This window comes from Haemaphysalis longicornis, unplaced genomic scaffold, assembly GCF_048455015.1.
Source record: "Haemaphysalis longicornis isolate Haplotype H1 unplaced genomic scaffold, Haemaphysalis longicornis Haplotype H1 scaffold_1, whole genome shotgun sequence".
Taxonomy (NCBI): Eukaryota; Metazoa; Arthropoda; class Arachnida; order Ixodida; family Ixodidae; genus Haemaphysalis; species Haemaphysalis longicornis.
Window position 1 is genome coordinate 378,240,285 of NW_027526203.1, and position 27,079 is coordinate 378,267,363.

At 46.6% G+C, this 27,079-nt stretch overlaps 1 protein-coding gene across 6 annotated transcripts; it reads left to right on the forward strand.

Moving 5' to 3' along the window:
- On the forward strand, positions 1-26,628 carry LOC144155152 (uncharacterized). Of its 6 annotated transcripts, XM_077686422.1 has the most exons (7): positions 1-122; positions 1,198-1,268; positions 3,711-3,784; positions 9,667-9,747; positions 17,437-17,538; positions 20,566-22,414; positions 24,733-26,628. In XM_077686422.1, exons 5-7 carry the CDS (start codon positions 17,456-17,458, stop codon positions 25,441-25,443), a joined length of 2,643 nt encoding a protein of 880 aa, XP_077542548.1. In that variant the 5' UTR covers positions 1-122; positions 1,198-1,268; positions 3,711-3,784; positions 9,667-9,747; positions 17,437-17,455; the 3' UTR covers positions 25,444-26,628. The 6 variants fall into 6 exon arrangements, with proteins under 6 accessions (XP_077542548.1, XP_077542546.1, XP_077542547.1 ...); XM_077686420.1 differs by lacking the exon at positions 9,667-9,747; XM_077686423.1 differs by lacking the exons at positions 1-122; positions 9,667-9,747 and adding an exon at positions 625-643.
- Positions 26,629-27,079: the final 451 nt, after the last annotated feature.

The following is a 27,079-nucleotide window of genomic DNA, read 5'->3' on the forward strand; positions in this document are numbered from 1 at the left end:
CTTGCCACGTCACGTGACCTGCGGGCGCCATTTTGGTATTCACTTTGGCTGGTTCGCGTACGCAGGAGCGTCCCTGCCGCCGAGCCGCTTCCTGCGCTGCTGTCGGGAGATTTTGCGGAAAAGTAAGCGACATCAGATTTTTGAAGTGCTTTGAACGCATTTTTTTGTCGTTTTGATAGCCGACAAGCTAGAAAAATTGTGCGGAGACAGGCATTTACCGGCATCGCTGATTTGAAGCGGCTTACAGGGTGGATTAGGCCTAGTTAGCCTGTTTTCCAATAGGCTGGTTTATTTCAGCACATTTTGAAAGAAGTATTCACGTCTAGAATATCCGTTCATTTCAGTGCGGTCACATTTAATTTAAATGTTAGCCGCGTCAGTTAAACTCGTACTGTGTTTCGTTGGGACGTATAAAACGACGATGGATTTTTATACCGTGGGAAGTTGCAGTGAGAAGTACGGAGTACGGAGTACGGACGCCCTCTCGTGTGGCAAACGTCTCCAGCCGGGTTCGTCAGCCGGATACTCGCTCTCCGGACTTCTCGCTGTCAGCGGTTCTACTGCGCCCAAAAATTGACTGTTAACATTTGTTCCGAGTAAATGTTGCTGCCTCTGAAATGCTCTAGTAGAGCGTGTGGCAAATGTGTGTTCCACGTACCGCTTTTTTTTTCTCGCCGATCATAACGCGCCAAAAAAAAAAAAAAAAAAAAACGATGCCGGTGGTGGAACCTCGCGTTATTGTATAAGGTGTTGCACTGACCTTTTCTGTGTCAATTTTTTGAAAAGCTGCTCATACGTGAGATTTTACTTGATTTCTGTGAATTCCGGGAAGTCTGTTTTCTTTCTGTTCTGGGTCAGCTTTGTTTTACATTGCCTCCAAGGCACCACTTCATATCGTGCTTAGGACCCTAAATGAAGGCTCCGATATATATAAACAAACAAGCTCAGGATTAGCTTTCGCGCCTGTTTTGTTGTGGTTACAGAAGGTACTGGTGCAGTATCCTACCTTGTCTTCGATGCTCGAGTACTGATTTTCCCGAGGTGTAGCAGTCTGTGTCGTCTTTATTAGCCGAAGATATCGTGCAGTGTGTGTGAGCACGAGCTGTGCGGTCGCCGAACTTTCAAATAGGGGTATTCCTAGCTAAGTTATTTTAATTCGATTTTTATGCCGCTTTCCTCTTTTTTCCTGGCCGCTAGAGTGGCACAGGCTCGCCAGGACGTCCGTTAAGTTCTCCGCTGCAGCAACTGCAACATCTGGACCACAAATGGTATTTTTTTTTCTTTCCCATAAAAGAATAAACTTGCCTTTAAAGCACGTCTACTGGTGATTATGCATGGTTGGTCGCGCGTTGCTGTTAAAGGTTTAGATAAGAAGCTCTTGATATCACCTGGTTACTTTGCTCTAAGTATTATGACCTCAATATTGAGGGTAAGGTAACCTGTGCGTTTTTTCTTTCGCTTTTACTATGCGTGCAGTTAGTCACGTTAGATTGACGCTGAGTGCAATGTGTTGAGGATTTCTGAGCTGGCTGGGTTCAATATATCTAGCCTAGTAGGAAAAAAAAGGGTTCTTGCATTGCCTGGCTGCACTGCCATACCTGTTGTTAGGTTCTGGTATGAACACACCATAGGAAACACCTGTACCTCGTAACATATATTGGGCAGTTCCTGGAAAACACTACCAATGAGCTTAGAAACCTGATTTGTGGTCATTTTATCCGTACAGTTACAGGAGGTTAAATGAGTGGTGTGAACAAGAGTTGGGTAACAGGCTAGCATATAAGATATGCACATGGGTGATCCATTTTTGCCCTGAGGGTCGTGCTGTACGTGCCTCTCCAGGGGAATAAACTCACCCCACATAGAAAGGCTGCTGCTCTGTACGAAATGCTGCAGCCATATCCACCAGCCCACCTTGCTCATACCCGTCTCCAACTCGCTATGTCCGGGTGTTTCAGAGCTCTTGTGTTGAATGTTTTGAAAATGCACTGTGTCTGCAGAAGTCTTTTTCATTGCTGTAATTCAGCCATAGAGTGCTGCCTTGATCAGCTGTCATACTGTTGCTAGGCAAATTTGTTGGAACAACGCATGTGGTTTAATTATTTCAGCACACTAGTAGAGTGCAGTGGTGGTAGTGCTTCTCTGTGTTCAAGTGCGGATAGCTGTCCTCAGACAGAGCCATATTTTTGATTCCCTTTTGAATGCAGGTGCTAGATGTTGTGTGGCACAATTCACCGACTCGGTTATGACATAAGCACGAGGGGAGTAGCTTAAGTGAGAACAAATAGTCCTACGAAGATTCATTGTATTCGAAGGGGATTGAAGAGGGGTCCAACATATAGATAATTTGATGTGCGGAATTACACTGCATAAGGTCTATACAAACACCCACATGCGTCTGCTCTGTGGCAATCTTTCAATGGACAGCAAAGCAAAAAAAAAAGACGGATGATAGAAAAATTGTGAGACCAAGTTCTGAGGGTCAGTTTGTCTTAGTGTTACCATTACTAGTGCAGCTGCAAAGCTTTCATCAGTGCAGGCATTCCTCATAGTAGTAGACTTAATTGCTCTTGAGTGCCAGATTCAGGTGCTCATATAGTTGACCTTGAAAGGCTCCAATGTCTAAGGGGCACTGATGTGAATTGAATTATTCAAGTTTTATTTGTGGCTGCATTTTGCAGTTTCACGTGTAATACATCAACTGTTTAGTGGAAGAAATGAAAGCGTGTGGTAGTGGCTGCCGAATCAACCACTGTAATGTTGTCACACTGGTTTCTTTGTTCACGGGCAGGTTGTGCAGGTTGAACATGAAAGCAGTCCTCTTTAAGTGTAGCCCTGCAGACTTGCCAGTGTCTCGAGGTGTCAGCAGATCGGCAGGGAGGTTGATGCAAGAGAAATGATACTTTCGAATGCACTTTTCTTGTCAAGAAATGTAAATGGAGAATGTTTACAACTCACTTCAGTGGCCATTTAACGAAGCTGTTTCATTTTGCCAGGCATGCACTGATATATCGTTGACATCTTGACCTTGGGCTAAGACCTCTGGGGCAGGTTTTCACTCTAGATAGATGCTTACCTTTGCGCACAAGAGCTCGCTTGCATGTTCCAGGATGTCTGCTGGTTGTCTGCATGTGCAGATCTTTGTCAAAGCCACTGCTGTCTGATAGTAAGGTCGGGTGCAAGAACCCCGGTACCACATTTGGCGCCCTGAACGTGGGGCCAGCCGCGGTTCCCCAGAAACACACCAAGGCTCTGCAAAACCACACCTTTACTAGAAGTCCCGTTCCCCCAAGGTCCGCTCCTTAGCAGGTCCCGTCCGCTCCTTAGCAGGTCCCGCTGCGCACACTTAGTCCAGCCCCACCCCTCATGTTCTGCCCGAGGTCATGTTCCGCACCGCATCTTCGCCTTCACTGGCACATACCCCTTCCGTGGGACTGACCACTGCCACTTCTCTGATCACCACAACACTCAAAAGGAATTTGTTTCCCTCTATGCTTATGTAGTGCCGTATTTGCGTACAGCACAATATTGACTGGTACCTGCGATTATGTCAGTGAGTCTTTGTCATGAATGTGCCAAAAAATTCTGGACTAGCGGTTTTTGACGATGGTTTTTGTCACAGGGCATACTTTCAAAGCCATTTGCTCGCACAAAATTGTTCATAGTCTTGTTTTATGAATGCTCTTGGTGCACTTGGCTTTTGTGCGCAGCTTCGACGTTGTGTGGAAAAGCCAGCCTACGGAAAAGTCGACCTAATTGTGCGGCTGTGCAGTTGACGCTAGAGGTATGTTAAGGGGGGCCTAACTTTTAAGGGAATGTGTGGGTTCACAGTGCCAGCGAATCGCAGGGCACCAACTGGCCTATTGCCTGGCAAGTTTTATCAGATTTGCTCAGGTTGAGACACGGCACAGGTCATCTGATACTGCCCCAAAAAGTTGCTCTGCCCTTGCATGCGCGACAAAATATTGTATTTAAATTGTGTCATTCATTTTACGTTTGGTGCGTTGATTCGTTGCTGGGGAAATACGTTACAACAAGAAAAACATTTGTCTCATAGGCATGCCTGTTTGCAATATGGGATGTGCTATCCTCTAAATGTTAACATTTTCATGAGCTGACGTAATTTAGTCCCTTGGCGCTGCAGTTTAAACACAGGGTTGAAAGGCTGTTTCAGATTACATTGATTGATTGATTGATTGTGGGGTTTAACGCGCCGACGCAACGCAGGCGATGAGGCGCGCCGTAGTGGAGGGCTCCGGATTAATTTTGACCACCTGGGGATCTTTATCGTGCGCCGAAATCTCGTACACACGGGCGTTTTTGCTTTTCACCTCCATCAGAAAAGCGGCCGCCGCGGCCGGGAATCGAACCCGCGACCTCGTGCTCAGCAGCGCAACGCCTGTTTCAGATTACAGTAAACTCTTGTTAAAAAAAAAAAAAAAGGACTTGTTCATGTAATCAGAAATTGCATCCAAAGATGTTACTTGAAAACTGTGAACGGAGTGGACAACGTTTAGTAAAAATAGCCAAGAAAAAAAAAACATTTGTTTGGCTCAACTTGGTAGAAAACTGTCTTTAAGCACTCTTACTTAGTTTCATTTTCATGTTAGTGGCTGCTGTGCAAACCGGCATCTTGCCTAATGAGCTTAACAATCCTCCGGCGCCTTCTTAATGCTCAAAGATTTCACTAAGGAATTTTAACAAGCATCTGCTGCGTCACACGTCGTAGGTGCAGGCTCTGTGCTAGCAACCTTGTCACAGTCAGAAGTGTCCTCCGAAGGAACCTCGGGGACCTTTTCAAGACAGCTGTGCCCATCAAGACAGCCCTTCTAAGGTAGTCATATTCATTGTAAAGCGTTTCTTTTTATTTTTTTGTGTTATCTTCAGTCGCATGGGTGCCCCGGCAAGACTGCCATATTCGCTACAAAAGTTTCTCTTAACAGAAATGTGCGTCTGAGGCTGTTCATGTTAGTTGGATTTTTCTTTGCATTGAGTCTATATGCGAGAATTCAGCTTAAGTGAGTTTTTCTTGCTGTATTTTTTCAGCGTTTTTCACGTATCACTCTGATGTGAAAACATTATCAGGTCTCTTTCTGCGGAATAGAGAATTCGAGTTCGGGGTTGCTTGGACAAAAAAAAAGGGGGGGGGGGGGCGCTTAGGGTGTTTCATGACTTTCCTAAATAATTGCACAACAATTTGTGTTGGGGCTAGTGTGTGGGCAATAGCATAGGGGCTTAGGAACATAAAAATGTATTTCTGAAGGCAGTTGTCTAGGTATAACTTGCTGCTGCACTTAGGTTGTTTCTAGTGCTTGTCTTCCTGAGCAGCCCAGCATTATATCCTATGGAACAACGCACAGTCAAGCTTTCTGGGAATAGGCTGACATGTAGAAAAATTATCGTAGTGCCGCTTCCGGTATGTAGACTTTGGCTGCATATTTTTAGCGTAAAGATAACATAATTATAAAGAACATGGTTATATGAGCACTGTGTGCAAAACAAAATTCTATCTGCACCAAAAATGAAGTGGGCAGTGACTACATGATGCAATAGTAGAAGGTGTGCAACATGCGACAGCTGTTAATGCACCATGCGGTTACCGGTCGTGTTCTTGTGTACCCTCTCAAAATGGACTACCCTTACTTTGTGGCAAAACCAACTTTGAAAATGACAGCTGTTAGTGCAGCAGTCTGCACTGATCTCTATCCATTGCTGGCGAAAATGATCACGGAAACAAGGAGTTGATAGTAAATTACCGAATTTTATAAACAGTTGCCACAGTGGCCAAGAGATGGCCCACTAAGGGCCTATGGAAAACACACTAAATGACTGACAGCCTAAAGGAGTGTGGGCACGAAATTTCAAAGCTGAGATAACTGTGTAAAAGGCTTCCTTTGTATATGGAGATATCTCCCATCAAGTTTCAACAGTAACCGCTTAGTGTAACATATTTTACAACCATTTTAATCTTTGCACGCATGAGAAAGCTCAGATCGGATACCCGTTCACCATCGGCATCAGCATGACGCCATCTGCTCCTCCTGGCCCAAAACTCCAGACGTGAGGGCCCCCGTGACTGGGCCAACGCGCTGGCTGCGGTTGGCGCGCGCTGTTCCGTCATGTGTATCACGTCACGGTTTTTGGACTGACGTCATGCTGCTCGTCGCGTATAGGTGGTGGGGTGCGATGGATCTGTAGCTGTTTGTGAGATGAGGAGTTCTGCTCCTGATCAAGTAGCCAGTGTATTGTGTAGGTCCTACTGCTGCTCTTGATTATAAAAATAATATATACAAATTTGTCTGTGATAGACCACGGCTGGTCTGGGCGCTTGCCCGCGTGTCCACACTGGCAGAGGTGCGACGAGAACGGTGACGTCACGAGCGCCCTCCTGTCATGGCGGTCACCTCGGTGTTCGTTTTGTCAAAACTGAAACTTAGAAATGTCTTAGCGACCCGTACTGAGACCTACAGAGTGATTTGAGCATCCAAATTACGGAAGTAGCATTTGGACAAGTAGCTAGGATGTTCCCGCTAGTAGTGTATATAAAGGGCTAACAATTAGGTGATTGAACAAGCCTCACCGTCATAGCAACAGATAAAAAAAAAAAAAGATGCAGAAAGAAAAGTATGATGATGAAAGACAAAGTGAATTACCGTTCTGGCTGATGGGAAGAAGGTGGCGCCACTCGGGGAACCATGTCATGACTATATGAAACGGTCGCACTGTTTTCAATGGGACACTTGATCTTACGGTGGTGGACCCTGAACCATCTACCTCGACAGCATCTGTGAAACGTGGTCATCTACAGCAATTCTGCGCTGAAGAGCAATGGGAGCAGCGGAACACCAGTACACGGCGAAGACAGCCAACTTGCCATATCTGTTCAGCATTTAAACACTAATGCTTTTGTATCCACGACATAATAAGGAGTGATTAGGTGTCATAGAATTTTTGAGGCATGAACACATTTTCTCTTAATTTTCTTGGGATTTGTCCGGTGTAGCAGTTTGCTAACGTGAGCCTTGTGGCTCAAAAATCTGGTATCTAGCGTCGACACGTAGCAATGGGAAACCTTAGCAAAACAATTTTTGCATGTGCCTTCCCTGATTATGTACGTGGATTGGAGGTAATCGTGGAGCACACGTGATCCTAGAGGCACAGAAATTTGTATAGAGTTTTGCATAAAATGTGCTCAGTGTTTAATGTTTCTTCGTTTAAAGACAGTTAAATTAAAAAATAAAATTAAATTAAAGTGAAACGAAATTGCCACGCTTTTGGATCTTTCTAAGACAGTATGGCTGTACACAATGTTGAAGACGGTAAAAAGGTGATTATTGAGGAAACGTATTTATTTTAAGACTTCAGCACAAGAACATATACTCATGCACGTGCATACACAAACTAAATGTGAAAGCAGTTGTGGCAAACTTAGCGGAGCTTCTTGAGTGCGATGGATCTGTAGCTGTTTGTGAGATGTGGAGTTTCGCTTCTGATCAAGTAGCCAGTGTATTGTGTAGGTCCTACTGCTGCTTTGATTATAAAAAAAATAGACAAACTTATCAATGGTACACAGTTTAATGTCTGCTGTAACATCATTGTTGGCATATTTTTAGCGTACGGTTAACATAATATGAGATCACAAAGAGCACCATTACACGCCAGTAATGTCTTGCTGAATAATTAATTTCTGGCCATTTATTTTTACGCAGTGTCTAGAGTTACGTCCGACGTAACCCAAAGTCGAAAACTAAAGTTACATCCAACAGAACCTCAAACCAGTCTCCAGAGTTATGTCCGATGGTACCCAGAATTGAAAGCTAAAGTTACGTCCGGCGGAACCTTAAGCCAGTGTCTTGAGTTACGCCTGGCTTAACCTGTAAATGATAGAAGTTACGTCTGGTACGTAAGTGAAAATTAAAAAAAGGTACGTCGGACGTACGCCGACCTGAAAATCTTACGGTACGTCGGAATATAGTCCCTTCCCTGGTGAAAGGACTTTGCGTCGGACGTACCCGATGCCCAGAGGCTAAAAAGAAAGGCACGGCAGACTTAGCTGGTGGATGACTGTATAGGCCCGTCGGGTGGCCCGCAGGTGCATCATGAGGTTGTGCTATGTGGTTCTTTCTGGAAATGCAAATCCGGTGCCATGGAGGAAGAGCCTCCTGTGTGATCTCATGCGATTTACATCGGACGAGATTACCACTGAGATATTGGTCGCTCAAGTGTTCGTCTTGTTAAGCAGCTGTTCAAGATGGGATGTAGTCTGGCTTCGTGGCGACGAGGTACCCTCTCGAGCTCGTGAACAGAAGTCCTAGGTTCAAATCCCCAGCCCGAAAATTTTCTTTACTTTTTTTTGAGACAATGACCATTGCTATGCATTTCTGCATCATGTTTAGAAGATGGACGGCAGTGGTACGTATTGCGCTGCTTTTCATTACACGAAGCACTGCAACGATCACTCGATTTTTGGAAGCTGATGTGGAGCGGTATCATTTAGCTTACGGTCCACACAGTGTAAAAAAAAACATGGTTTAATTTTCGGGAACTTAGGACAGGCTGACCATAAACTCATTATGAAAGAGGAACGAAAGTTAAATTTGTTACAGTGCACACAGAGTGAATGTTTCACAGTTGTGGGTTGTGCCGATTAAACACACTGTTTTGGCTGGTCAAGGAAGCACAGACTTGATTAAAAGAACACAGACATAGATCACAAGCTACAGATGGGTCCTCTTTTTTTCGCTCTGCGTGCGGGGGGAAAACCTACGAGTGGCGGCTGGCACCTAAGAACGTTTATCTTATAAAAATTATAGAAAAATGCATAACAATGGTCATTGTCTCAAAAAATAATAAAAAAGGAAAGAAAACCAGGGGGATTCGACCCTAGGACTTGTGTTTACGAGTAAAGCCAGGCAGGGTCGCACCAACAGACGCCCAACAAGACGAACAATCGAGCGACCAAGGGAACCACATAGCACAACTTCAGGATACACCTGCGGGTGTGTCGGACGGGCCTGCACTGTGAGTCCGCCGTACCTTTCTTTACCCTCTGGGCATCGAGTTATGTCCGACGTAAAGTCCCTCCAACGGAGCAGGGACTTCATATTGGTGTATCGTAAGATTTTTGGGGTCTGCGTACGTTCGACGTATCTTTAACATCTGGGGTCGAGATACGTCCGGCGTACCTTTAATTTTTATTTCCGTCGGATGTAACTCCAATCATTTACAAGTTAAACCGGACGTAACTCTAGACTCTGGCTTAAAGTTCTGTCGGATGTAACTTTAGTTTTCAATTCTGGGTTCCGTCGGGCATAACTCTAGACACTATTATTTTTATGGTCAATATTGTGGCCACAAAGTTGCAGATTGATTTCCATAACAACTGATACAGCTGTCTTCATTGTGCCACCTCTTTTGCAACCATTCTTTGTGGGAAAAAAAAAATTGAGTGAAATACAAAAAGGTGGTTGGGATTATACACAATTGCAGCTGTTTGTAACGAGCAATGTGTTGTTGCAAAGCGTGGTCTGCTTCAACGCTGTGTTTCGGCCAGATGCAGCGTTGGTACAAGTAGGGTACTAGCACGATCGGCTTTATAGATAGCGACCTGCCCATGCTGAGAGATTCTACGTGCCGAATTTGTTATTTCTTGTTTGGCTTTTTTAGTTCTTTCCGATGCCACTGCACCGGCTGGTGGTGCTGCATTTGATCCCCATTGCTCTGCTGTATATGAGTTTGCTTGACCAGGTATCGTTATTTTGTCTTTTTCTCTGCTCATTGTGGTCAGTCTTTGCCGATTCACCCAGAGGGAAGTGCACACCTTCTGTGGGCTCGACGGTTTGCTTAAAGGGACCCTGCAACACTCTTTGAGCAATGCAAGTAAACCTGCGCTACGTTTAGATCACACTGCCAAGAATACCTTAGCCAAATGTTACACATGCACGTGAAGCGGTGAGCGCGCAAATCGCTGGGAAAGACGTGGAAAAACCAACCGCGCTCTCTTCATTTTTCTTCATTATGCACTCCTGGCATGGCCTAAACGATGTCATTGAGGCCACCATGGCTGTCCTATTGGATGTCGCTGGTCAACTGCGCGGCTTATTTCTCGCATTTCGTGTGACGATCCGCCGTCGTCGGCGCTGTGTACCAACCTCTTCTATGTCTAAACCTGTACACACAGTTTTGGCGTTTCTTTTGTGTTTTGAGTGCCCGTGGAGTTTGGGTGACAAACTCAATACTCCCCTTTTAATGAGACCACTTGACAACAAATGTTTATTGCTTCAAAAATGCCCTACCAGCCTGAGCGCGCGCTTGAGAGCAGGCAGCCATGCCTGCTTTTTTGTGGCCCCAGACCGGATATAGACTCCTTCACGTTGCGGAGAAGAGGATAAAAACCCCTGGCCTGTGATATATTGAAGGCCGTCGAAGAGAACGCCGCGAGTCGCTCCCCTCTCCGGGAGAGAGCGCGCAGCTTTTGTCGCGTTGTCCACGGTCGAGTTGAGAGGGAACAATTATGAGCGATTTCTCATCGCGTGTAGTTTCGGTGATAGTGAACGGATTTTCATAATTCTTGCGGGAGGAGATTGCTGGGGCAATCAACTTTACGCCAAAATACATTATGAGTAGTCGATGGTAAGTGCTGCAGGGCCCCTTTAAGTAAGAGTTTTTTTTTTAATGTGAAATGGTTACTTTGCTCGGTTGGCAAAAGCACGACGCTGCTGGCGCCCACCTAAAGCGCGCCCACGCGGATGTCACCAGCAAAAAAGTGTGCATAGCTGCTAACCTTCTGCTAATGCATTCCGTGGCTTTCTACGCGTTCGATAACGCACGTACATCTGAAGTGCTTGTTCATTTTTCCTTTCATGCCTCCGTTTGTGTGCGCTATTCGTCGAGATGCGTCAATTCCAACTAGGCTGGCTTGTGGTGATAGATCCGAAACAATAAAACCCCCAAAATGTTCAGCCCATGTTGTTAGCATGGATAAAAAAGTAAACAGGAAAAGCACTTTGTGTGCACCGTTTCATATAGTGCATCAAAAGAAAAAGGAAAAGCAGGAGGATGCACTCAGCGTGCAGTCAATTCCCATTGGCTTATGACGCATAATACGAGTATAACAACAAAAAACGAGCATGCGTCAGAAATGTCTTGCGCAGTCTTGATTGGCCTTCAGCTTCGGTGGAGGAAGTGTAGTCGCAGCCTGAATAGTGATTCTTGAAAACGTAGCTGCAGTGAGTGTGATACCAAGGTTGTAGGTCATAGTCAACCTAATCAAAATCTATAAGCTCGACGACAAGCCGAGCCAAAAGAATTGTTTTCATGAAAGAATATGCTGAAAGATCCTGAAACATTTTTCCATTGTATTTTCAGTGAACATATCGTATGAAATGGTATTTATTGCGTACAGCTGAGCAAGCCCAGTAGGCACACAGTAAAGCCAGTTTGTTTTCACCAGGTTCCCACCGCTTCGGTATGGGGGCAGGGGCTCAAAAAGGTATCCTGAAAACAACTGGTTCTTACCACAAGCATTGACTGGGGCCGGCTGCCGTACCCAATTTTGCCATTTCTTGGTCTTGTAAGCCATCCTGAGGGAGCTCCTACAAGCGTTGCACCCCAGTTATGGTGAAACTGCCAAGCTGCTCAAATGGGTGCTGTCGATTAGTGCTGTCTTTGCTGGAAGAACGTTGTTTTCCCATAAGAATGATGGCCCCTCCACGCAAAGAATGGCCCTTTTGGGGTGTTTATACAAATTTGAGCCTTCGCCGTGAACTTTGATGTGTGCATAGATGAGCTTCACGTCAAAAGAAAGCTCCTCTACGTAAAGTAAAAGTTGACAAACTTTCAGAATCTTTGAATAAATGGAAATTCTCAAAAGTAAAACAAATGCCAGTTGTGCTGGTAGACATGGTAGTAGTGCGGTTTACTTGTGTACAGTGGTGTTTGCGTAGCTGAGAAACCGGTCTAGACTTAATCATTAATTCTCTTTGCTGGCCAATTTTATAGGTAGTAATCTGTACAGTCGGCATTCATTGGTACGATGGCTACTTTTTATGCGAGCAGTTGCAGATCCCACAGCGAGAGAAGCGAAGCTGGTGAGTTTGGGGAATAAACCTAGCCTCACCTGACGGAATGTGCCGGCCCTACGCGGCAGTTTTTCGGCACGCTGGTTCCCGTTGACGCTGGCTGCGATGGGCAGGTCGCTATCTGTAAGGCTGGTCGTACTACTAGCAAGCTATAAAGCTACTAGCAAGCAGGCGCAGTAGCTTGCCTAAACCTTACAACTTTTGGTAGTGGTGAGAAAGAAAAGTGCATCTTCATGCTGCCCTTGGAGTACAAATCTGTCTTTCCGTGACGTGCACGGTGACCCAGGCATTGCAGCTTGGGTAGTCTTGGGCAGTAACTAGTTACTAGTAACGCGTTACCGGCAACTAGTTACTCAGTTACTTGTAACTGTAACTAGTTACTTTTTGAAACTCTCTAACTGTTGCTGTAACAGCTACTTGGGTAACGGGAACTGTAACACTGTTACTTTTTATGGGTAGCGTGCCCATGACTGGCAGCTGGCTCCAGCATTGTATCCACCTGTGGCGCTTCAGTGCCTCTGGCATTTTGACACTGAGCGGGGCTTAGGGGCGCACGTGAGTTTTATTTCTCCACGGTCTGCCGCAGGGCATTGAGGCATGTAGGCTCCCTAGTCATGGTGCGGGCACACTGCCATGTAATTTTTTTTTTTTTTTCATATTTTGTGCACTCTCTAAAGGAAAAGTAGAACAGCCAGCACAGGAAAAAGACCAGTGTAAAAACAGCCAGGCAAGGGTAGCACATAGGAAACAGCAGTTTAAAGTGTCTTGAAAGCCAATTTACCTTTTTTATGGCAATGTTAGTGATAAAATTATCAATTAAGAATATGGACAGTTACTCACTCACGAAACTTGCAAAAAGTAAAGGGAAATGTTGCTACTCATGCAATATGTTTCCAAAGCAAATACTTGTCAATCTATGCTCCAGGTGTGCACCACTTTTTGTGTGTCTTGCCTCATAAGGGCACCCTGTATCCAGGCATTGAGCTGCTATTGGGGCTGTGTGAAAATTCAGATGCTTATATAATAGCTCTCCGACGCTGGCCGTGGTAATAATAAATTCCCATTTTCTATGTCAGGCACTTTCGAGGACCTTAGGCAACATGTGAATGATTCCTGGCACACGTCTACAAGCTCGAGGAGACACCTACTGCGCTTGAACTGCAGGCAATAGAAGTAGCCTTTGTTGGACCCTTGGCTTATCAGAAGTGATCCCTTTGGACGCTAAGACGATTCTACTTACACCGACAATGCTAGCATGATCCAAGCTCTCACTGGGCCACCCTGGCTCGGTTCCTTGAAGTACTGTGTCGCAAGGGATCAGCAGCAAGACGTTCGTGTCCAATCACTATGGGTCCCCGGTCACTCAGGGCCCCCTGGTAATGAGGGGGCCTACAACCTGGCGCATGTGTCTTGTAATGCAGGAGAGGCCTCCTTGTTATCAGCATTGCGAAATAGCCCAGAAGGACAACAGCGGTGGCGCATTTCAAACTGTCGTCCATGCTTCAAGAGAAAGTACTGCTCGTGAACACTGCTTTTGAACAAGAAAGCGACTTCGCTGTCTTGATGGCACTTAGCTTGCAAAGCTGCTGTTATCAGACTTGTGGTTTTCCTTTCTTCCCTCTTTCCCACAGTCCAAAGGGCACACGTATTCCTTACTTCTCCTCTTTATATTAGAACCACCCACAAGCATATTATTGCTTTTTCAGCTGGCCTGATATAATGGCCTCTTCGTCCTCGTCAGGTCTGAAAAATTGGTCGTTGCCTCTCTAAGCATGTACGATGAAAAGCCTTAGCCTAGAGCAGAGCAGGGGTTCTCAGGCATGTTGGTTCCAGGGAACCTTGCTAAGCTCCGTTAAGTGCCAGGGACCCCCCCCCCCTCGCCATTTTTCATTCCTAGATTCACGTGCAATAAATTCAAAAGGAAGCAAGCTTGCTTGCTTTTGAATTTATTGCTCGTGAATATCGACTTTATGCGAGCGCGTACACTAGCGGCACCCACCTTCAAACAGGAGAAATGTGCAGGGGGGTAATGTGAGGCCAAGATTTAAGTGCAATAGTTTTAACCACATGGCCCTTTTTCGGAGTCTGGCTGACTACAAGCTTCTGCGCAGCTCGCGCCTTTGTGTTGTGCACTGAGATGTGCTTACTGACACTTGGGCATCGTAATGGAGGTTCCTTAGATCGATAGCACCTCGGGTTCGCCGTACCCTCCCTCCACCCCCCCTACCCCACTCCACGAGCGATGGGAGACCTTGCGGTCCAGCCCCGCCCTGCCGACCCAGCTCGCGCTGACGGCCAGGGGCCAGGAGCTGCTGGCCCAATACGGTTCCCGCGACCTGGGAACCGCTCCGTCTGGCGTCTGAAAACGCCTCGAGCTCCAATAAAGTTACTACTACTACTACTACTACTACTCTAAGTTACTTGGCGAGTGCGGAACGAGGGAATATTTATCAGTGGCTCGTGGAACCCCGAGGAGGGGGCCTGTGGAACCCCTAGGTTCCGCGGAACCCACTTTGAGAAACCATGGCCTAGAGGGTAGCATAAACTTATTGGTAAGGCTTTTTTTTTTTTTTTCCCTGTGGTCTGTGGGATCAGCTGCATGCTCATAGTGTGCAATGCATGCATATTTAGGGCTGCTGTCTGTTTGCATTCTTCTGGCAATGTGGCTAAACACAATTGTTATAAGTGGGGCCGTTACGAATGGTTTGTCTCTGCATGCATGCATACGCTGTCCTGGTTGTCGAGGCAAATTTTACGAAATGGGAGCGTGAATTTATCAGTGGTTTGGAGTGCTGTTGCTGCCTCTTGTCCATACAGCAGTACTTCGTGCTTTCTTTTTAATCACTTGTTTTAATAATTTTTCACATTTTTTATATCACTTATGGTTAATATTGCAATCGCAAGTTGCAGGTTGGCTTTCAAAGCTCTCGATAGGGCTGTTTGCATCATGCCACCCCTTGTGCAGCTAGCCGTTCTTGCTAGCAAAGTTCGGGCCTATGGACCGCATCAGTTATTCTTCACACATAACTTGAAAATATCTCTATTGCTACCACTAAACGGCACATTTTGGGCCAGTGCAGTCTGCTGATGCTAATGCACATAGAGGGTAGAGGAAATGCGATGTGGTTAGGTACGAACAAAAGTGCCTCTTGTGTGTGATAGTTCATGTCGCATTAACGATACCCAGATGCTCCCAATCAATCTTTAGACCTCTGCAACAGCATACCTCATAGCCCCAGTTGTAGCTTTGGCACACAATTTCTAAAGCCACTTACGTGTGCCATCACTAAATTATGAGAAACAATCATTTGGAACACAAATGGAAAGGGCATCATGGCTGTTAAGGCTGTTTCATGCTGTGTGTGTAAGGGCACACGGCATAAAACAGTTTACTGTAGTGAAGGGAATGATGGGTTGTGCACATATGCTGTGAGCTGGTAGCGGGGACTTCAAATGTTCCATGGAATTTTTATACGTGTAGGTACTTGCCAGATTAAATAATTGCAGGCCTCACTGTCTATGAAATCAAGGAGTGCTTGCTTGTGGGCTAGTGGGCACATCTGAACTGTGGAAATGCTGTGCTGTACTGCTTAGGTTTAACGCTGTGCTGTACTGCTTAGGTTTACAAAGATTAAAATAAGGAGAAAACAGACCACACATGCACACAGAAGCGCATGTGCTGCAAAGAACTCAACTTTACCAATCAACTCTGTAAATATAGAGTTGATTGCTAGTGGCAAAACCACAAGCTGCCATCAAATGACTAAGATGGCATTTCTAGCAGCTTTTTGCCATAATTTCAAGCGCAACTTCTTGTGTGAAGTTTTAGGCGTTAATTGTGCTGTACATTGGAAACTGTTTGTGCCTGCTGTGATAGTATTAAATATACTGTGTTGCCTTTTTACGTACCATTCTCAACAGCTATGTCTGAGTCATGTGATGAGGCTGCAGTATTTCTCTATTAGGTGGCTAGTGTCAGCAGAGTTGGTCTTTGCATGGAACTGAGTATAAAATGGACCTTTTTCCAGTACCGGTCCCTCTAGCGGCCGCCACGGTGAACTAAAAATGGCAGTAAGGCACACCCCCAAGAAAGTTTGGCTTTCGGAGAACTCGTGCACAAAATATCCTGGTCCTGCTGCCCCTCCCGCACTGACCCGTCACCCGCACCTTTCACATGAATATCACGGTAGCAGGCGAACGTTCTCGTGACTAATCTGCCGTGTTCGAAGCGCCCCCCCCCCCCCTTTTTTTTTTCATTTTCGTAACCCCCTCACTGGCACCCATGTGCTGGAAGCGTGGTCAGTCTCAAGCGACTTCGCCCCTTTTCTTAGGAAGCCATTATTGTATGCAGGTACGATCCCACTACGAGGAGTCCAAAGAGAGAAAAAAAAGAAAACGTGCAGATTATAGCCGCTCCCTACGCAGAAAACCGAGGGGCGCGCTTGTTTATTTTGCCCGAGGCGCCTGCCAAGAATGGCGGACCGGCAGCCCGCGCGTGCGCAGATCGCTACTGGAAAAAGGTCCATTTTTTCTCATGATTCCACTTGATGTTGTGATGCAAGGTCTCTGTGTTGCTGTGCTCCTGGTCTCTGTTCTGCAAGGTCTCTGTTGTTCTGCTTCTGTCCTGCTCCTGTTGTTTTGCTGTTCTGCTCCTGGGCGGGGTACACGTCCACTGCTACATAGAAAATTGGTGCTGAGCTCCGGCAAATGAGCTTCGCTTGTGTTAGGAAAAAAAAGAAAAGCGCTGTTCTTTACTTAATGCAAGCAACACATGCAAAGACACCAGGACATCTGCTGTGAGTGCGTGCTGCATGACTGCCCTGCTTGTGCGTGCACATGCAAAGGCGAGCTCAGTGGCAACTCGGCAGCATTCCCTAGCGGGGACTATGCAGTGCAGCTATGTTGGCCACAAATGAGCAGACGCAACAGCAGCTTTCCAATTTTCTTTTCACGCTCTCAGTGCCTTAAAGCAGAGCAGGAAAAAAAAGATAAATTTTTGTACTTGTGGGCCTAATGTGCTCCGAAGGGCAGCCCAAAAAGCTATGCCAAACACTATTTAAATAGTGTGGATGTGCTGTCTCCATTGCAGTGGCTTTTTTCATGCCTACACCTTGCCACCTTTTGCCATTTGTCCTTAAGGTACTGCTGCAACATGGCCCAGTCACCCCTGAAGAAGGAAATGAGCTAGTTCTGGAATGTTCAAATTCCTCGTTTCTACCTTATGTTTGGAGTTCTTTGTTTTCTTGTTCCCACCTACCCAACCAGACTATTCGAATTAGAAGTTGCCTTGCTGAACATCTGCAGCTGGGAATGTTAAAGCGGTTGGAAGCAGCTTATTTTGCTTTGTTTTTTCCAGGCAGGCTCCTGCACCAAAGATGGTGTCCACTAAAGAGGAAGGGCCAACGGAGGCAATGCCGACCGGCACAGTCGAGGATCCGGGGGAGCAGAACCACCAAACGTAGGTTGAAAGGGAAGCGGGTAGGAATAGACCTGGGGGTGCTTCTTGGCTGTTAATGCGGCACGTACTTGTTGAAGGGACAGGAAAAACCGCAACTAGTGAAGCTTGTGTGGGCTTCATTCTCTTGGTATGGAGTGATTAGGGTAGTGGTGTCATAGTTGGCTATGGTGTCAACAAATTACTGATATTGGGTCACTTGGAAATGGGTGCAGAGGTGTTTCTTACTGCCCGGGCATTTGCTATTGCTTGACCAGGCTTAGCAATCTTGAAGGCTTTAGCTATCCATCCAGGCAAGCTGCAGACTCCATGTAGACTCACATCCTGGCGAGGGTGCATAAAGCTGCAAAAGATGTATTTTGTTCTTTAATGTGAAAGCATTAGCATTAGCAACGTTAATTGTAGATACAGGCTTAACAAGGGCATTGGCGAAGGCTAGAGTAACAACACTGGTGCACGCTGGCTGTCATTTTGGTGCCTGTCGCCAGGGTGGCCAGCTTATGCGCCCAATTGTGGCCAACCTTGACGGGCGGAATTGGTCTGGGTGCCGCTTGGCAACCTTGACAGCTGTGTTTATTTTTCGAGGATTTCAAGACAGCGTGCCGGTGCGACAGGGTCAGGCTTGGTTACGCTAGCGTAGCTTATTTGGTGGCTCTAGGTTACTCTAGAGCCACTAAATATGCTATGCTTTTCTTGTGGCTGTGGGTTATGCTAGGCCACTGTTCTTTCCCAGTGCAAAGCGAAGAAGGCCTCTTCCACCTTCCGGCCGGTTGAAACAGCCCAGTACAGAGTAGCACGGCATAGCTATACTCTGTCTGGGGCTTAAAAACTCACTTTCAATGCGTCATACAGCCACACTGCGCTCCGGAAATCACGATTTATTGAATGCGCGCACGCAGCAACACCGGGGCACCAAAATGTCTGTGCCCATGGGTCTTCCGGGGTAAGCATAAATGTCGTGACGCGGTTCAACCAATGGCATTCAACATTGAGAGAAAATAGTGCCGATATTCTCAAACCTGATCTAGTGGCTCTAGCGAAGGCTGTCGGTAATAATAACGGGGAAAAAAAAAAGACGCTAGCGGAAACAAATAATGGTAATGAGGGGACACGTTCCATATTTGCACAATAATGCTTTCGCATTCACTACATCATAATGAGTGCTTAGGTTTCCTCATAACTTTTATTCTAGCTTTTATCTGGCATGCTCAGTCTGTGCCGAGATCAATTTGCATAGGACTGGGAAAGAAGAAAAGACAAGCCGCGCTTGGTGGAGAAGGAGTTCCATCTTATTTCTACTCTTCTAAAACTATCTACAGTCGAGCCCACTAATAAAGAACTCGACCGTCACAATGAATTTATTCGTTATATCCGAAGTTTGTTAAAAGCGTAATAAGCTTTTTCTGTGCTTGAAAACACTGCCCGTATACGGTGGTCACACTGACGCGGCCGCCGAGCATTTTAATATTACGTTTCGCTTATGTGTTAACAATCTATGTTTGATTCCTCTTCTGTATTATGGTGCTCATCGCTGCTTACCCCTTTCAACGTGTACGCGCGGAGCTTCTGCCCGTGTGGCAGCGGTGGCTGCTTCGACATAAATATATGCGGCTAACTTCACACGACTCGTTGATGCAGACAGGGGAAACACTAGCGCTAATGTCAATGCTGAAAGTGGGCTCACAGTAGTGGTCCCGGTGTTCAGTTATGAGCTGACGAACATAGCAACTGCATCAGCATGTTTACAGAGCCATGACACCTGGCTTTGCATGTGAAGCTTGCCCCGACTATTTCACTTCGATTCGCTGAAATCTTAATGCAGGGATGCGTGTGCCGTGTGTTTACAACAGAACTCTCAACCATTCACTGTACCCGCCTAAATAAAAGTCGTAGCCCACACTTGTAATGTGCCCAACACTGTTGCTGGAGACATCGGATGGCTACTTCGTTGCGCTCGCAAGCTCGTCCCAGGTGCAGTAAACATTGTTTGTGGCATGTAGCTGGAGACCACTTTTTGTGGTTTTCTTATAAAGAATGTGCCAACATTTTCTATCTCTCTAAAACTGTTGAAACGAGCCCCCTGGTTTGAACAATCATTCATCATATTGTTGCTGGGGCAGTGCGGGGACAGCGCACTGGCAATGTCAACTTCCGTTTAATTCCACCACCAGCCGGAGGTGGCGCTAGTTCAGGCGCCGGTGTCGCCACCATACCAGGGCATGAGGCTATAAACCTCTTATTGGGATTGTGTGAAAAACTTCTTGTTCCGACTCAGCTTTCGAAAGTGTTGAATATTTACATTATGTCTTACCAAAATTTTATAACATCTTGCCAGTATCATTCTGAAAAGTTAAGGGCTGTCATTACCTTCACAATTAATTCCGAGTATATCAGATTTGTAGCCACATCAGATTATTCTGACCTGAAATCCTACTGAAGCCTATTTAAAACCTGTTTGAAGTGCAACTTGTTTTTCTGCCTGAATATGATCTGTATTGCTTCTAATGTGTGATCCGTGGTAATCACTATATAATTGGTCTGACTTGTGATGTGCTTGAGCCTAGCTGTGCTTGAACCCATTTGTGGCCTGCTGTATTGTTTAAAATGAGTAAAAAGTGCTTTATGTAGCTTAATGAGCTAATGTTGCAGTGCCACAGTACCTAACATGCTTTGGTGCTGTCTCGGTGATTCAATCAGGGGCCAAATTCTGGAGATACCTTCCTTTCTTTGTCCTGTTTAAACACTTGGCAGTCCTGAGATCTAACAAGTGTGCTCTTATCAGTGGTGAGCTTCTGCAAGCAGTTTTAACAGAAAGAAAGAATAATCAGAATTGGCTCGGTCATTTTCACAGCTTACAGCCTCAACTTTGGATTCGAATGGGTCTGCAGGAGAAAGGGCAGTATCATGCATTTGCATGCATCAAATAACCTTTTAAGCTTGTTACCCTGATATCCTTTGGGATCTGTGGGCTGGCTGCCTTGCGTGTTATGCCTCAAGTAAGGTCACACTGCTGTTTTCTTTGCTGAACAGTGCTGAGAAGATGGAGGGAGCAGCAGAGAGTGCCAAGGCGGAGGAAGATGGCAGCCTCGCGTCCCAACCGGATGACAGCAATGATGTGGATTCAGCAAGCCCTGAGCCAGGCCGCAACGGTGTCCCAGAAGAGAACTCTGTGCCCTCAGAGGAATCGCACAACTCTTCGGACGTCAAAACTACCAAAGAAGTGGCAGCAAAAGAAGAGCCAGAGGAGCAGGAGGAGAGCGAAGATGAAGGAGCAGATGAAGAGGGAAAAGTCAAGCCTGGACTGCCCAAGTTTCTTCGTCGTTATGTCAAAATTGGCAAGTATGTGCCAGTGACCATGCCCAAGACTGGCGATTTTCGCATGGAAGAGCTTGAGGCCCTGCTGGAAGCTCCATCCTTAGTTACTCCACTACTAATTAAGAAACCTGACCGGTTTTTGACGGAGAATGGCGCAGCTCGTGAGAAGAAGCCAGAAAAGAAGCGAGTGCCACCACTGGGAAAAGGTGGCAGCTCTGTCGCCGACTTCTTTGGAAGCACGGCTGGAGAGTTTCTTATTGGGTTAGGCCTGAGCCGAGCAGTGGAAGTATTTAACAGGGACCTTATACGGACTAAGGAGCGTGAAATGAAGAAGGCAGGTGGTCGTACGCAAGAGATGATAGATGAGCACCGAAAACTCATTGAGGCCCACCAGCAATCCAAGATTGCAAATGCCCCGTACACTTTCAAAGCGAAACCCTGTCGGGTGTGCGATTTCAAGACTGAATCAAGCCTGGTCCTGGACGGCCACCTACTGACACCGCACTTCACTTCTCGCCGAGAACTTCAGTGCAGTTTCTGCACCTTTGTGACACGCGACGCCAAGGCTATAGTATTCCACATGGAGGCAATCCACAACAGACTCCCAACCATGGAGCCACCGCCGCAGTTCTACGAATGCCCATTTTGCCCTTTTGAGACGAACCTCAAAACCAAGGCTAGTGGTCACGTGAACCGTTGCCAGAAATATTTCAACAATAACATGAACCAGCTGCCGTCGGGAGACTTCCAACCTCCTGGTGTTACAGCCAAACCCATCACTATAGATGACATTAAGACTTACGAAAAATTCTTCCTGGCACTCGGGGGCAATGCTGCACCTCAGGCTAAGGGCACTCAAAATCGCACTTACACCGCCACCCTAAACCGGAATGGATCCCCAGCACTGCCTGGGCCCCGTACGGTGGCGCCACCGCTCTACCAGCAGCTAGCGTCGGCTGCCTCGCTGAACCGTGGCCGTGGCCGCCCGAGGCTGGCTCTGATCCAGCCCGCACCCACGTCCAGCCAGGTGTTCCAGGTGGTCGGGGGTGGCTCGGAGGTGATTCCGCTGCTCAACGGGAGCCCCCAGCTAACTGTCACCCTGGCCCGTGCCCCGGCACCCTCCTCCAACAATGGGAGCAGCACCAACCGGCCCGCTCCACGTGCCCCTGGGGCGCCACCCCCACAGAGCCAGCCCCCGCAGAACCAGCCAGGCCAGCGGCCACGGACACCCGTGATTCTCGAGTCCAGTGGCTCGGGGGCAGCCTTCGTCATTTGTGAGATTTGTGATGGCTACATCAAGGACCTGGAGCAGCTGCGAACGCACATGCAGTGGATCCACAAGGTGAAGATCCATCCCAAGATGCTTGCCTCGCGTCCTCCCCTCAACTGCCAGAAGTGCCAGTGGCGGTTTTTTACCGACCAAGGGTTGGAGCGCCACTTGCTTGGCGCCCACGGTCTTGTGACGTCCAACATGCAAGACTTGGCCAACTCGGGCCAGGACGGCGGCCGCTGCACTGTGTGTGGCCGCATCTACGCCTCCAAGCTGGTTGCCCACATGAGCCAGGTCTGTGCTCTATTTTGTCACTGCATGTGTGTGCCACGGAAACGGCAACACAATAATGATAGTAGTTAATAACTACCCGTCGCAGTCACAAAGACGCGAGTTCGATTCCTGGCCGCGGCTACCGCTTTTCTGATGGAGACGAAAAGCAAAAATGCCTGTGGGTTTGAGATTTCGGTGCACGTTAACTTTTGTTACCGAGCCTATTCAAAATCGTTAAATTTGAACGATACTTTGGGAGCCCCTTTTCATAGCATTCCAGGCGTTTCTGGAACAAATAAAGCTATTTGGAGTTAGCTCAGAAAATGCCCTTTCAAAATCGGTTTTGTTTTCATTTTTGCAACAAAAACGTGATTTTTGACACGCGTTTGCATCACCTGGGTGTGGGAAAGGGGCGTAGTCATCGCGCGTCGCTGCTACAAAGGAAAAATGCGTGCCACTCGTAATTACTCTGCATCAGCGTTTGGTTTTTGTTATCAGAGCACGAATGGTGACTCAGAAGACAATTTTCAATCGTCAGGTTTGCACAATAATCCCCGAAATCGCCTGAAGATATCAATCAGTGGCTATTTGCAGTTTACTTTATGATTTTTGGTAGTTTTATTGCCTTTGAGCACGTTGTTCTAAGTTGTGTTGTAATCCTACTTACCACAGGGCCATTCACAAACAGTTTACAAGTTTCGGTTTCGTCTCTGCATCGCGAAATTTATATCTAGCTCTACTTTGCAGTTACCTAACTTCAAGCCTACCTGCCATGCACCTTTAGCGTCCACTACTGATCCTCGAAAAATGCATGCCGCTGCTGATTTCATCCAACCCTAACCCGATTTCTGTGATAAGAACTTCGAATGCAAGTCAAAAGATAACACCCAGTCACCAGATATCAGTTCCGACGAGAGAGCGCTTTAAACCGGCCTTACACACTGCCAGCTGTTCGTTTCCATACGAGGGTATCTCCGGAGGTCTAGTGTTCCTCCTTATTTGAACTGTCTGTTCGGACGGAGTCTTCTACAGGTTTGGTATTGTTTCATTTCAAAAATTTTAGGTGGTGCTGCAATGCAGGAGGCTCGTAGTGCTGAACTCCTTCATTGCGCAACAACTCGGCCAAAGTTTGCGGGCAAGATTCTAGCGCATTGCACCTCATTCCTGCAAGCGAAGCTACAATAGTGATTCAGAAGGTGATACTAAACCACAAGTGTACGTTTTGAGAGATAACTGGAAATGAACGTCAACAAGCATCAACCATGGAGTTTCGTTTTCAACTGCACGAATGTTTTTCTATATCGCGTGCTTGTCCTGAATACTGTGCTGACCGTAAACGCAAAGACAGTCATTGACAAGATGTTCTAATGTCATGTGGGGACAAATTAGTGCCTCTGATAATGACCACATTTCTTCCAGGGAACCACCCGAAATCGCTTATTTTGAAATGGAGGTTTGGCTTCACCGCATAGCACGGGCACCACACGTGCTAACATTTTTTTATATCTGACAAACTGTTCCCCGCAAGTCAACATTTTTTCTAGGACGTGTTTTTGAAATGTTTCCCTAAAAAATGTATATCAGAAATTTTTCTGCTACGGGTGGTTTGTTTATACAATCCTTTTTTATAATTTTCTTCGACAACACGACAAAAATTTTGATTTCGATGTTTTTTTCGCATCTGTGATGTACAAGAACATTTTAAAAACTGGTGTTATTGGAAAGAGCATTAAATCATCTGCATTTTGTGTTCCTGTAATTAGTGCCTAACCAATGTTTTAGCAGAGAAAAATGTTTTCTTAGACATCCAAAAATCGGTCAATTTCTCGCGGTAACAAAAGAGTTAAAAGATCCCCACGTGGTTAAAGTTAATCTGGAGCCCTCCACTATGGTGCACCTCATCGCTTGTGTAGCGTCGACGCGTTAAGCCCTATCAAACAGTCAATCAATCGGTAGTTAACTCTGAGGAAAAGAATTTGTCTGGACGTTCTGGCAGGGAATGCTGCCACAATGTGCAGTATAGCTATCAAGACTTTGTAAATCTAGCTCCCGCTCTTCAGTGTGTGAATCAAAAAGGGTTTGCATTAAAGTGGACACGGGTGACAAGCGTTTACATTAGGAAATGTGGACTTGTTTGGTACCCTTGTACAGACCATTCCCGTATTCTAGGTAGTTTTTCTTCCCCTCAAAGTCCAAAATTAGTCTGTCCACCGATCACCTGTGTTCACGTTGCTTCCTCACCAATTTCTATGGGACATTTACAGTGCCGTTTGTTTTTCCCTCTCTCTTTTTCTATGCGAGTCTCACCATTTGCTGGTACTGTCTGATTCCTTGTGCAGGTGCACCGTGTGGTGTTGAAGCCGGCTCACCTATCTTACAAGTGCACTGTGTGCACAGCAACGTTCAACCTCTACAAGCTTTTCGAGACGCACGTGTACACGGTGCATAGTGGCGCAATGAAGCGCTCTTCGTCTACCGCTGCCTCGGAAGAGCGGCCGGCCAAGCGGCCAACGGTGGCCCCACCTTCGGTTCCGGCAGCCCCCGTCAAGCCGGCCATCCTGTCCAAGTCTGCACCCAAGCCTGAGCCAAAGGAAGCCACCAGTGTGCCAGTGAAGCCTGTGCCCAAGCCTGTGGCCGCGCCTGCCCCTCCTCCCGACCCAGTAGAAGAGGCCCCCACCGTCAGGGAGGCTCCTGCGGCAGACCCCGAGTTGGGCAGCTGGTGTGCGGCCTGCAAGGAGGACGTTGAGGACTTGACCAGCCACCTGAAGGAGAAGCACATGCGGCGCTGCCGTGTTCGCGTGTGCCACATTGAGAAGTGCGACCGGTGTCTGTGCTCCTTTGATGGCATGATAGTAATTCACACGTCGGACTTTGGCGAGGAGGACAGCTCAGAGGAGGAGGAGGACGAGGACGATGACACTGTGGCCACCCGTCCAGAGGCCATGGATGTGGACGAGCCAAACTGTTCGAAGGAGGATGCGGCTGAGCTGGAGTCGAAAAAGCCTGAAGGCCATCAGGAGGATGGGGAGCGACCTCACCCAAGTGCATAGGAGTGCGTCTAAATGAGTGACATTTTCCTGGGCATGGCTTGGCTGGGGGCCCCCCCCCCACTGGTGATAGCGCCCAGTCGACAGGGGCAGCTGAGGAGAGGGGACCATGGTTGCGCTGTTCTTCAGCATCTGCACACTCTCCCTGCTGCATGGGCTGCTATGTGTGGCAGTTCTCCCCTCCCTTAGTTCTTTCTCCCCTTAGAGGAAAGGGGTGAAATTTCTGAAAATGGGGAGGTATGCAAGGCATAGGAATGTGTCCAAATGACAGAAAGGAATTGCTTGGGGCCTGGCTGACTTGTGAGAGCAACGGCGGTGCAGAGCTGACAAGGCCAACTCATGAGCGGAGGACGTGGCTGTGCTGCTCAGCAGTGCCTGCACTCCCTCTCCCTGCATCAGTGGCTGCATACGGCAGCTGCCCTGCTTTGCAGGCCCCTGGGGGCGATGTGGACTCGAGTGTGTAGGAGCATGTTTAGTGAATGGTGTAGGCCTGGATGGCTAGGGGCCCTCCTGAGCGGTGAAAGTTGACAAGGCAACGTGGCCATGCTGCCCTTCACGTGCGTGCGCATTTTCGCCCACTCAGTTGGCTGCTCTGTTCAGCAGCTCTCTCTCTCTTTCTCTCTACCCCTCTCCCTTCGTTTCTTCAAGAAAAAGAAGTGTCTGCAGGCTTCTCATCCCCATCCTGTCTTTTCATTTATGCACAAAAACTCTCAAAAAAAACATTGCCTTCTCTAATGTGGTTGCTGATGTGCGTACAATATAGACTGTGGTGTTCAGCCCCCTCCCCTGTTGGCATGTCTATTTATTTTTGTTAACCATATGTTATGTAACAGGTGGATCTCTTTTAAGGGTGTGCTTTTGATGTTCCCACTTTTGTTTTTAGAAAAGTTGAGTCTACAGTTTAACCTTTTTTTTTTTTTTTTATCAATACTCATGCAAGGCTGCAAAGCGCACCCTTCCACCTTCGATATGTTCTCACTCAGCCTTGCAGAGTGGGTCAGTATGTATACATTGAACGATGTTTGCTTTTACTCCCTTGTAAATAGCAGTGAAAGGAATTAAAACAAAGATGTGCACGAGTTCCTAACAGAACCACTGTTACGCATGATCTTGTTACATGATGAAGTCTGCACGTCAATTAAACCTGAAAAGTGAACTTGTGTTTGCTATTTATAGGAATGCATTTCACCAATTTGTACAATGTGTTTTTATTATTTTTTAAATAGTGATCAGTACGTAGAAGCCATATTAATTTGGTCATTCAGCAGCAAGAGAGGTCTGCCATCATGATTTTAAATATAACCGAACTGAACACAAATATACTTGCATTACTCCTAAAAATTTTTTTAGCGATATGTAGGTTTTTCTGTCTATTTCACAACTATTATAAAATATTTGTATTATAATTCAGATCAATTGTTAAATGCATGAATTGAATTTTATTTATCTGTGTAACGGTTTTTTTTGTTTAAAAAGATTTAAGTTTTTTAGTTGCATTTTGTAACTCTAGGCAGACAGTGTAAGTGATCATGTGGCTGATGACCATTGCATGTTACTTTACTATGTATTACAAACTTCACCACTACACTGTGAATGTGGCATGGAGGTGGTAAGATGAGTGTTGCCGTGCAACGAGCTG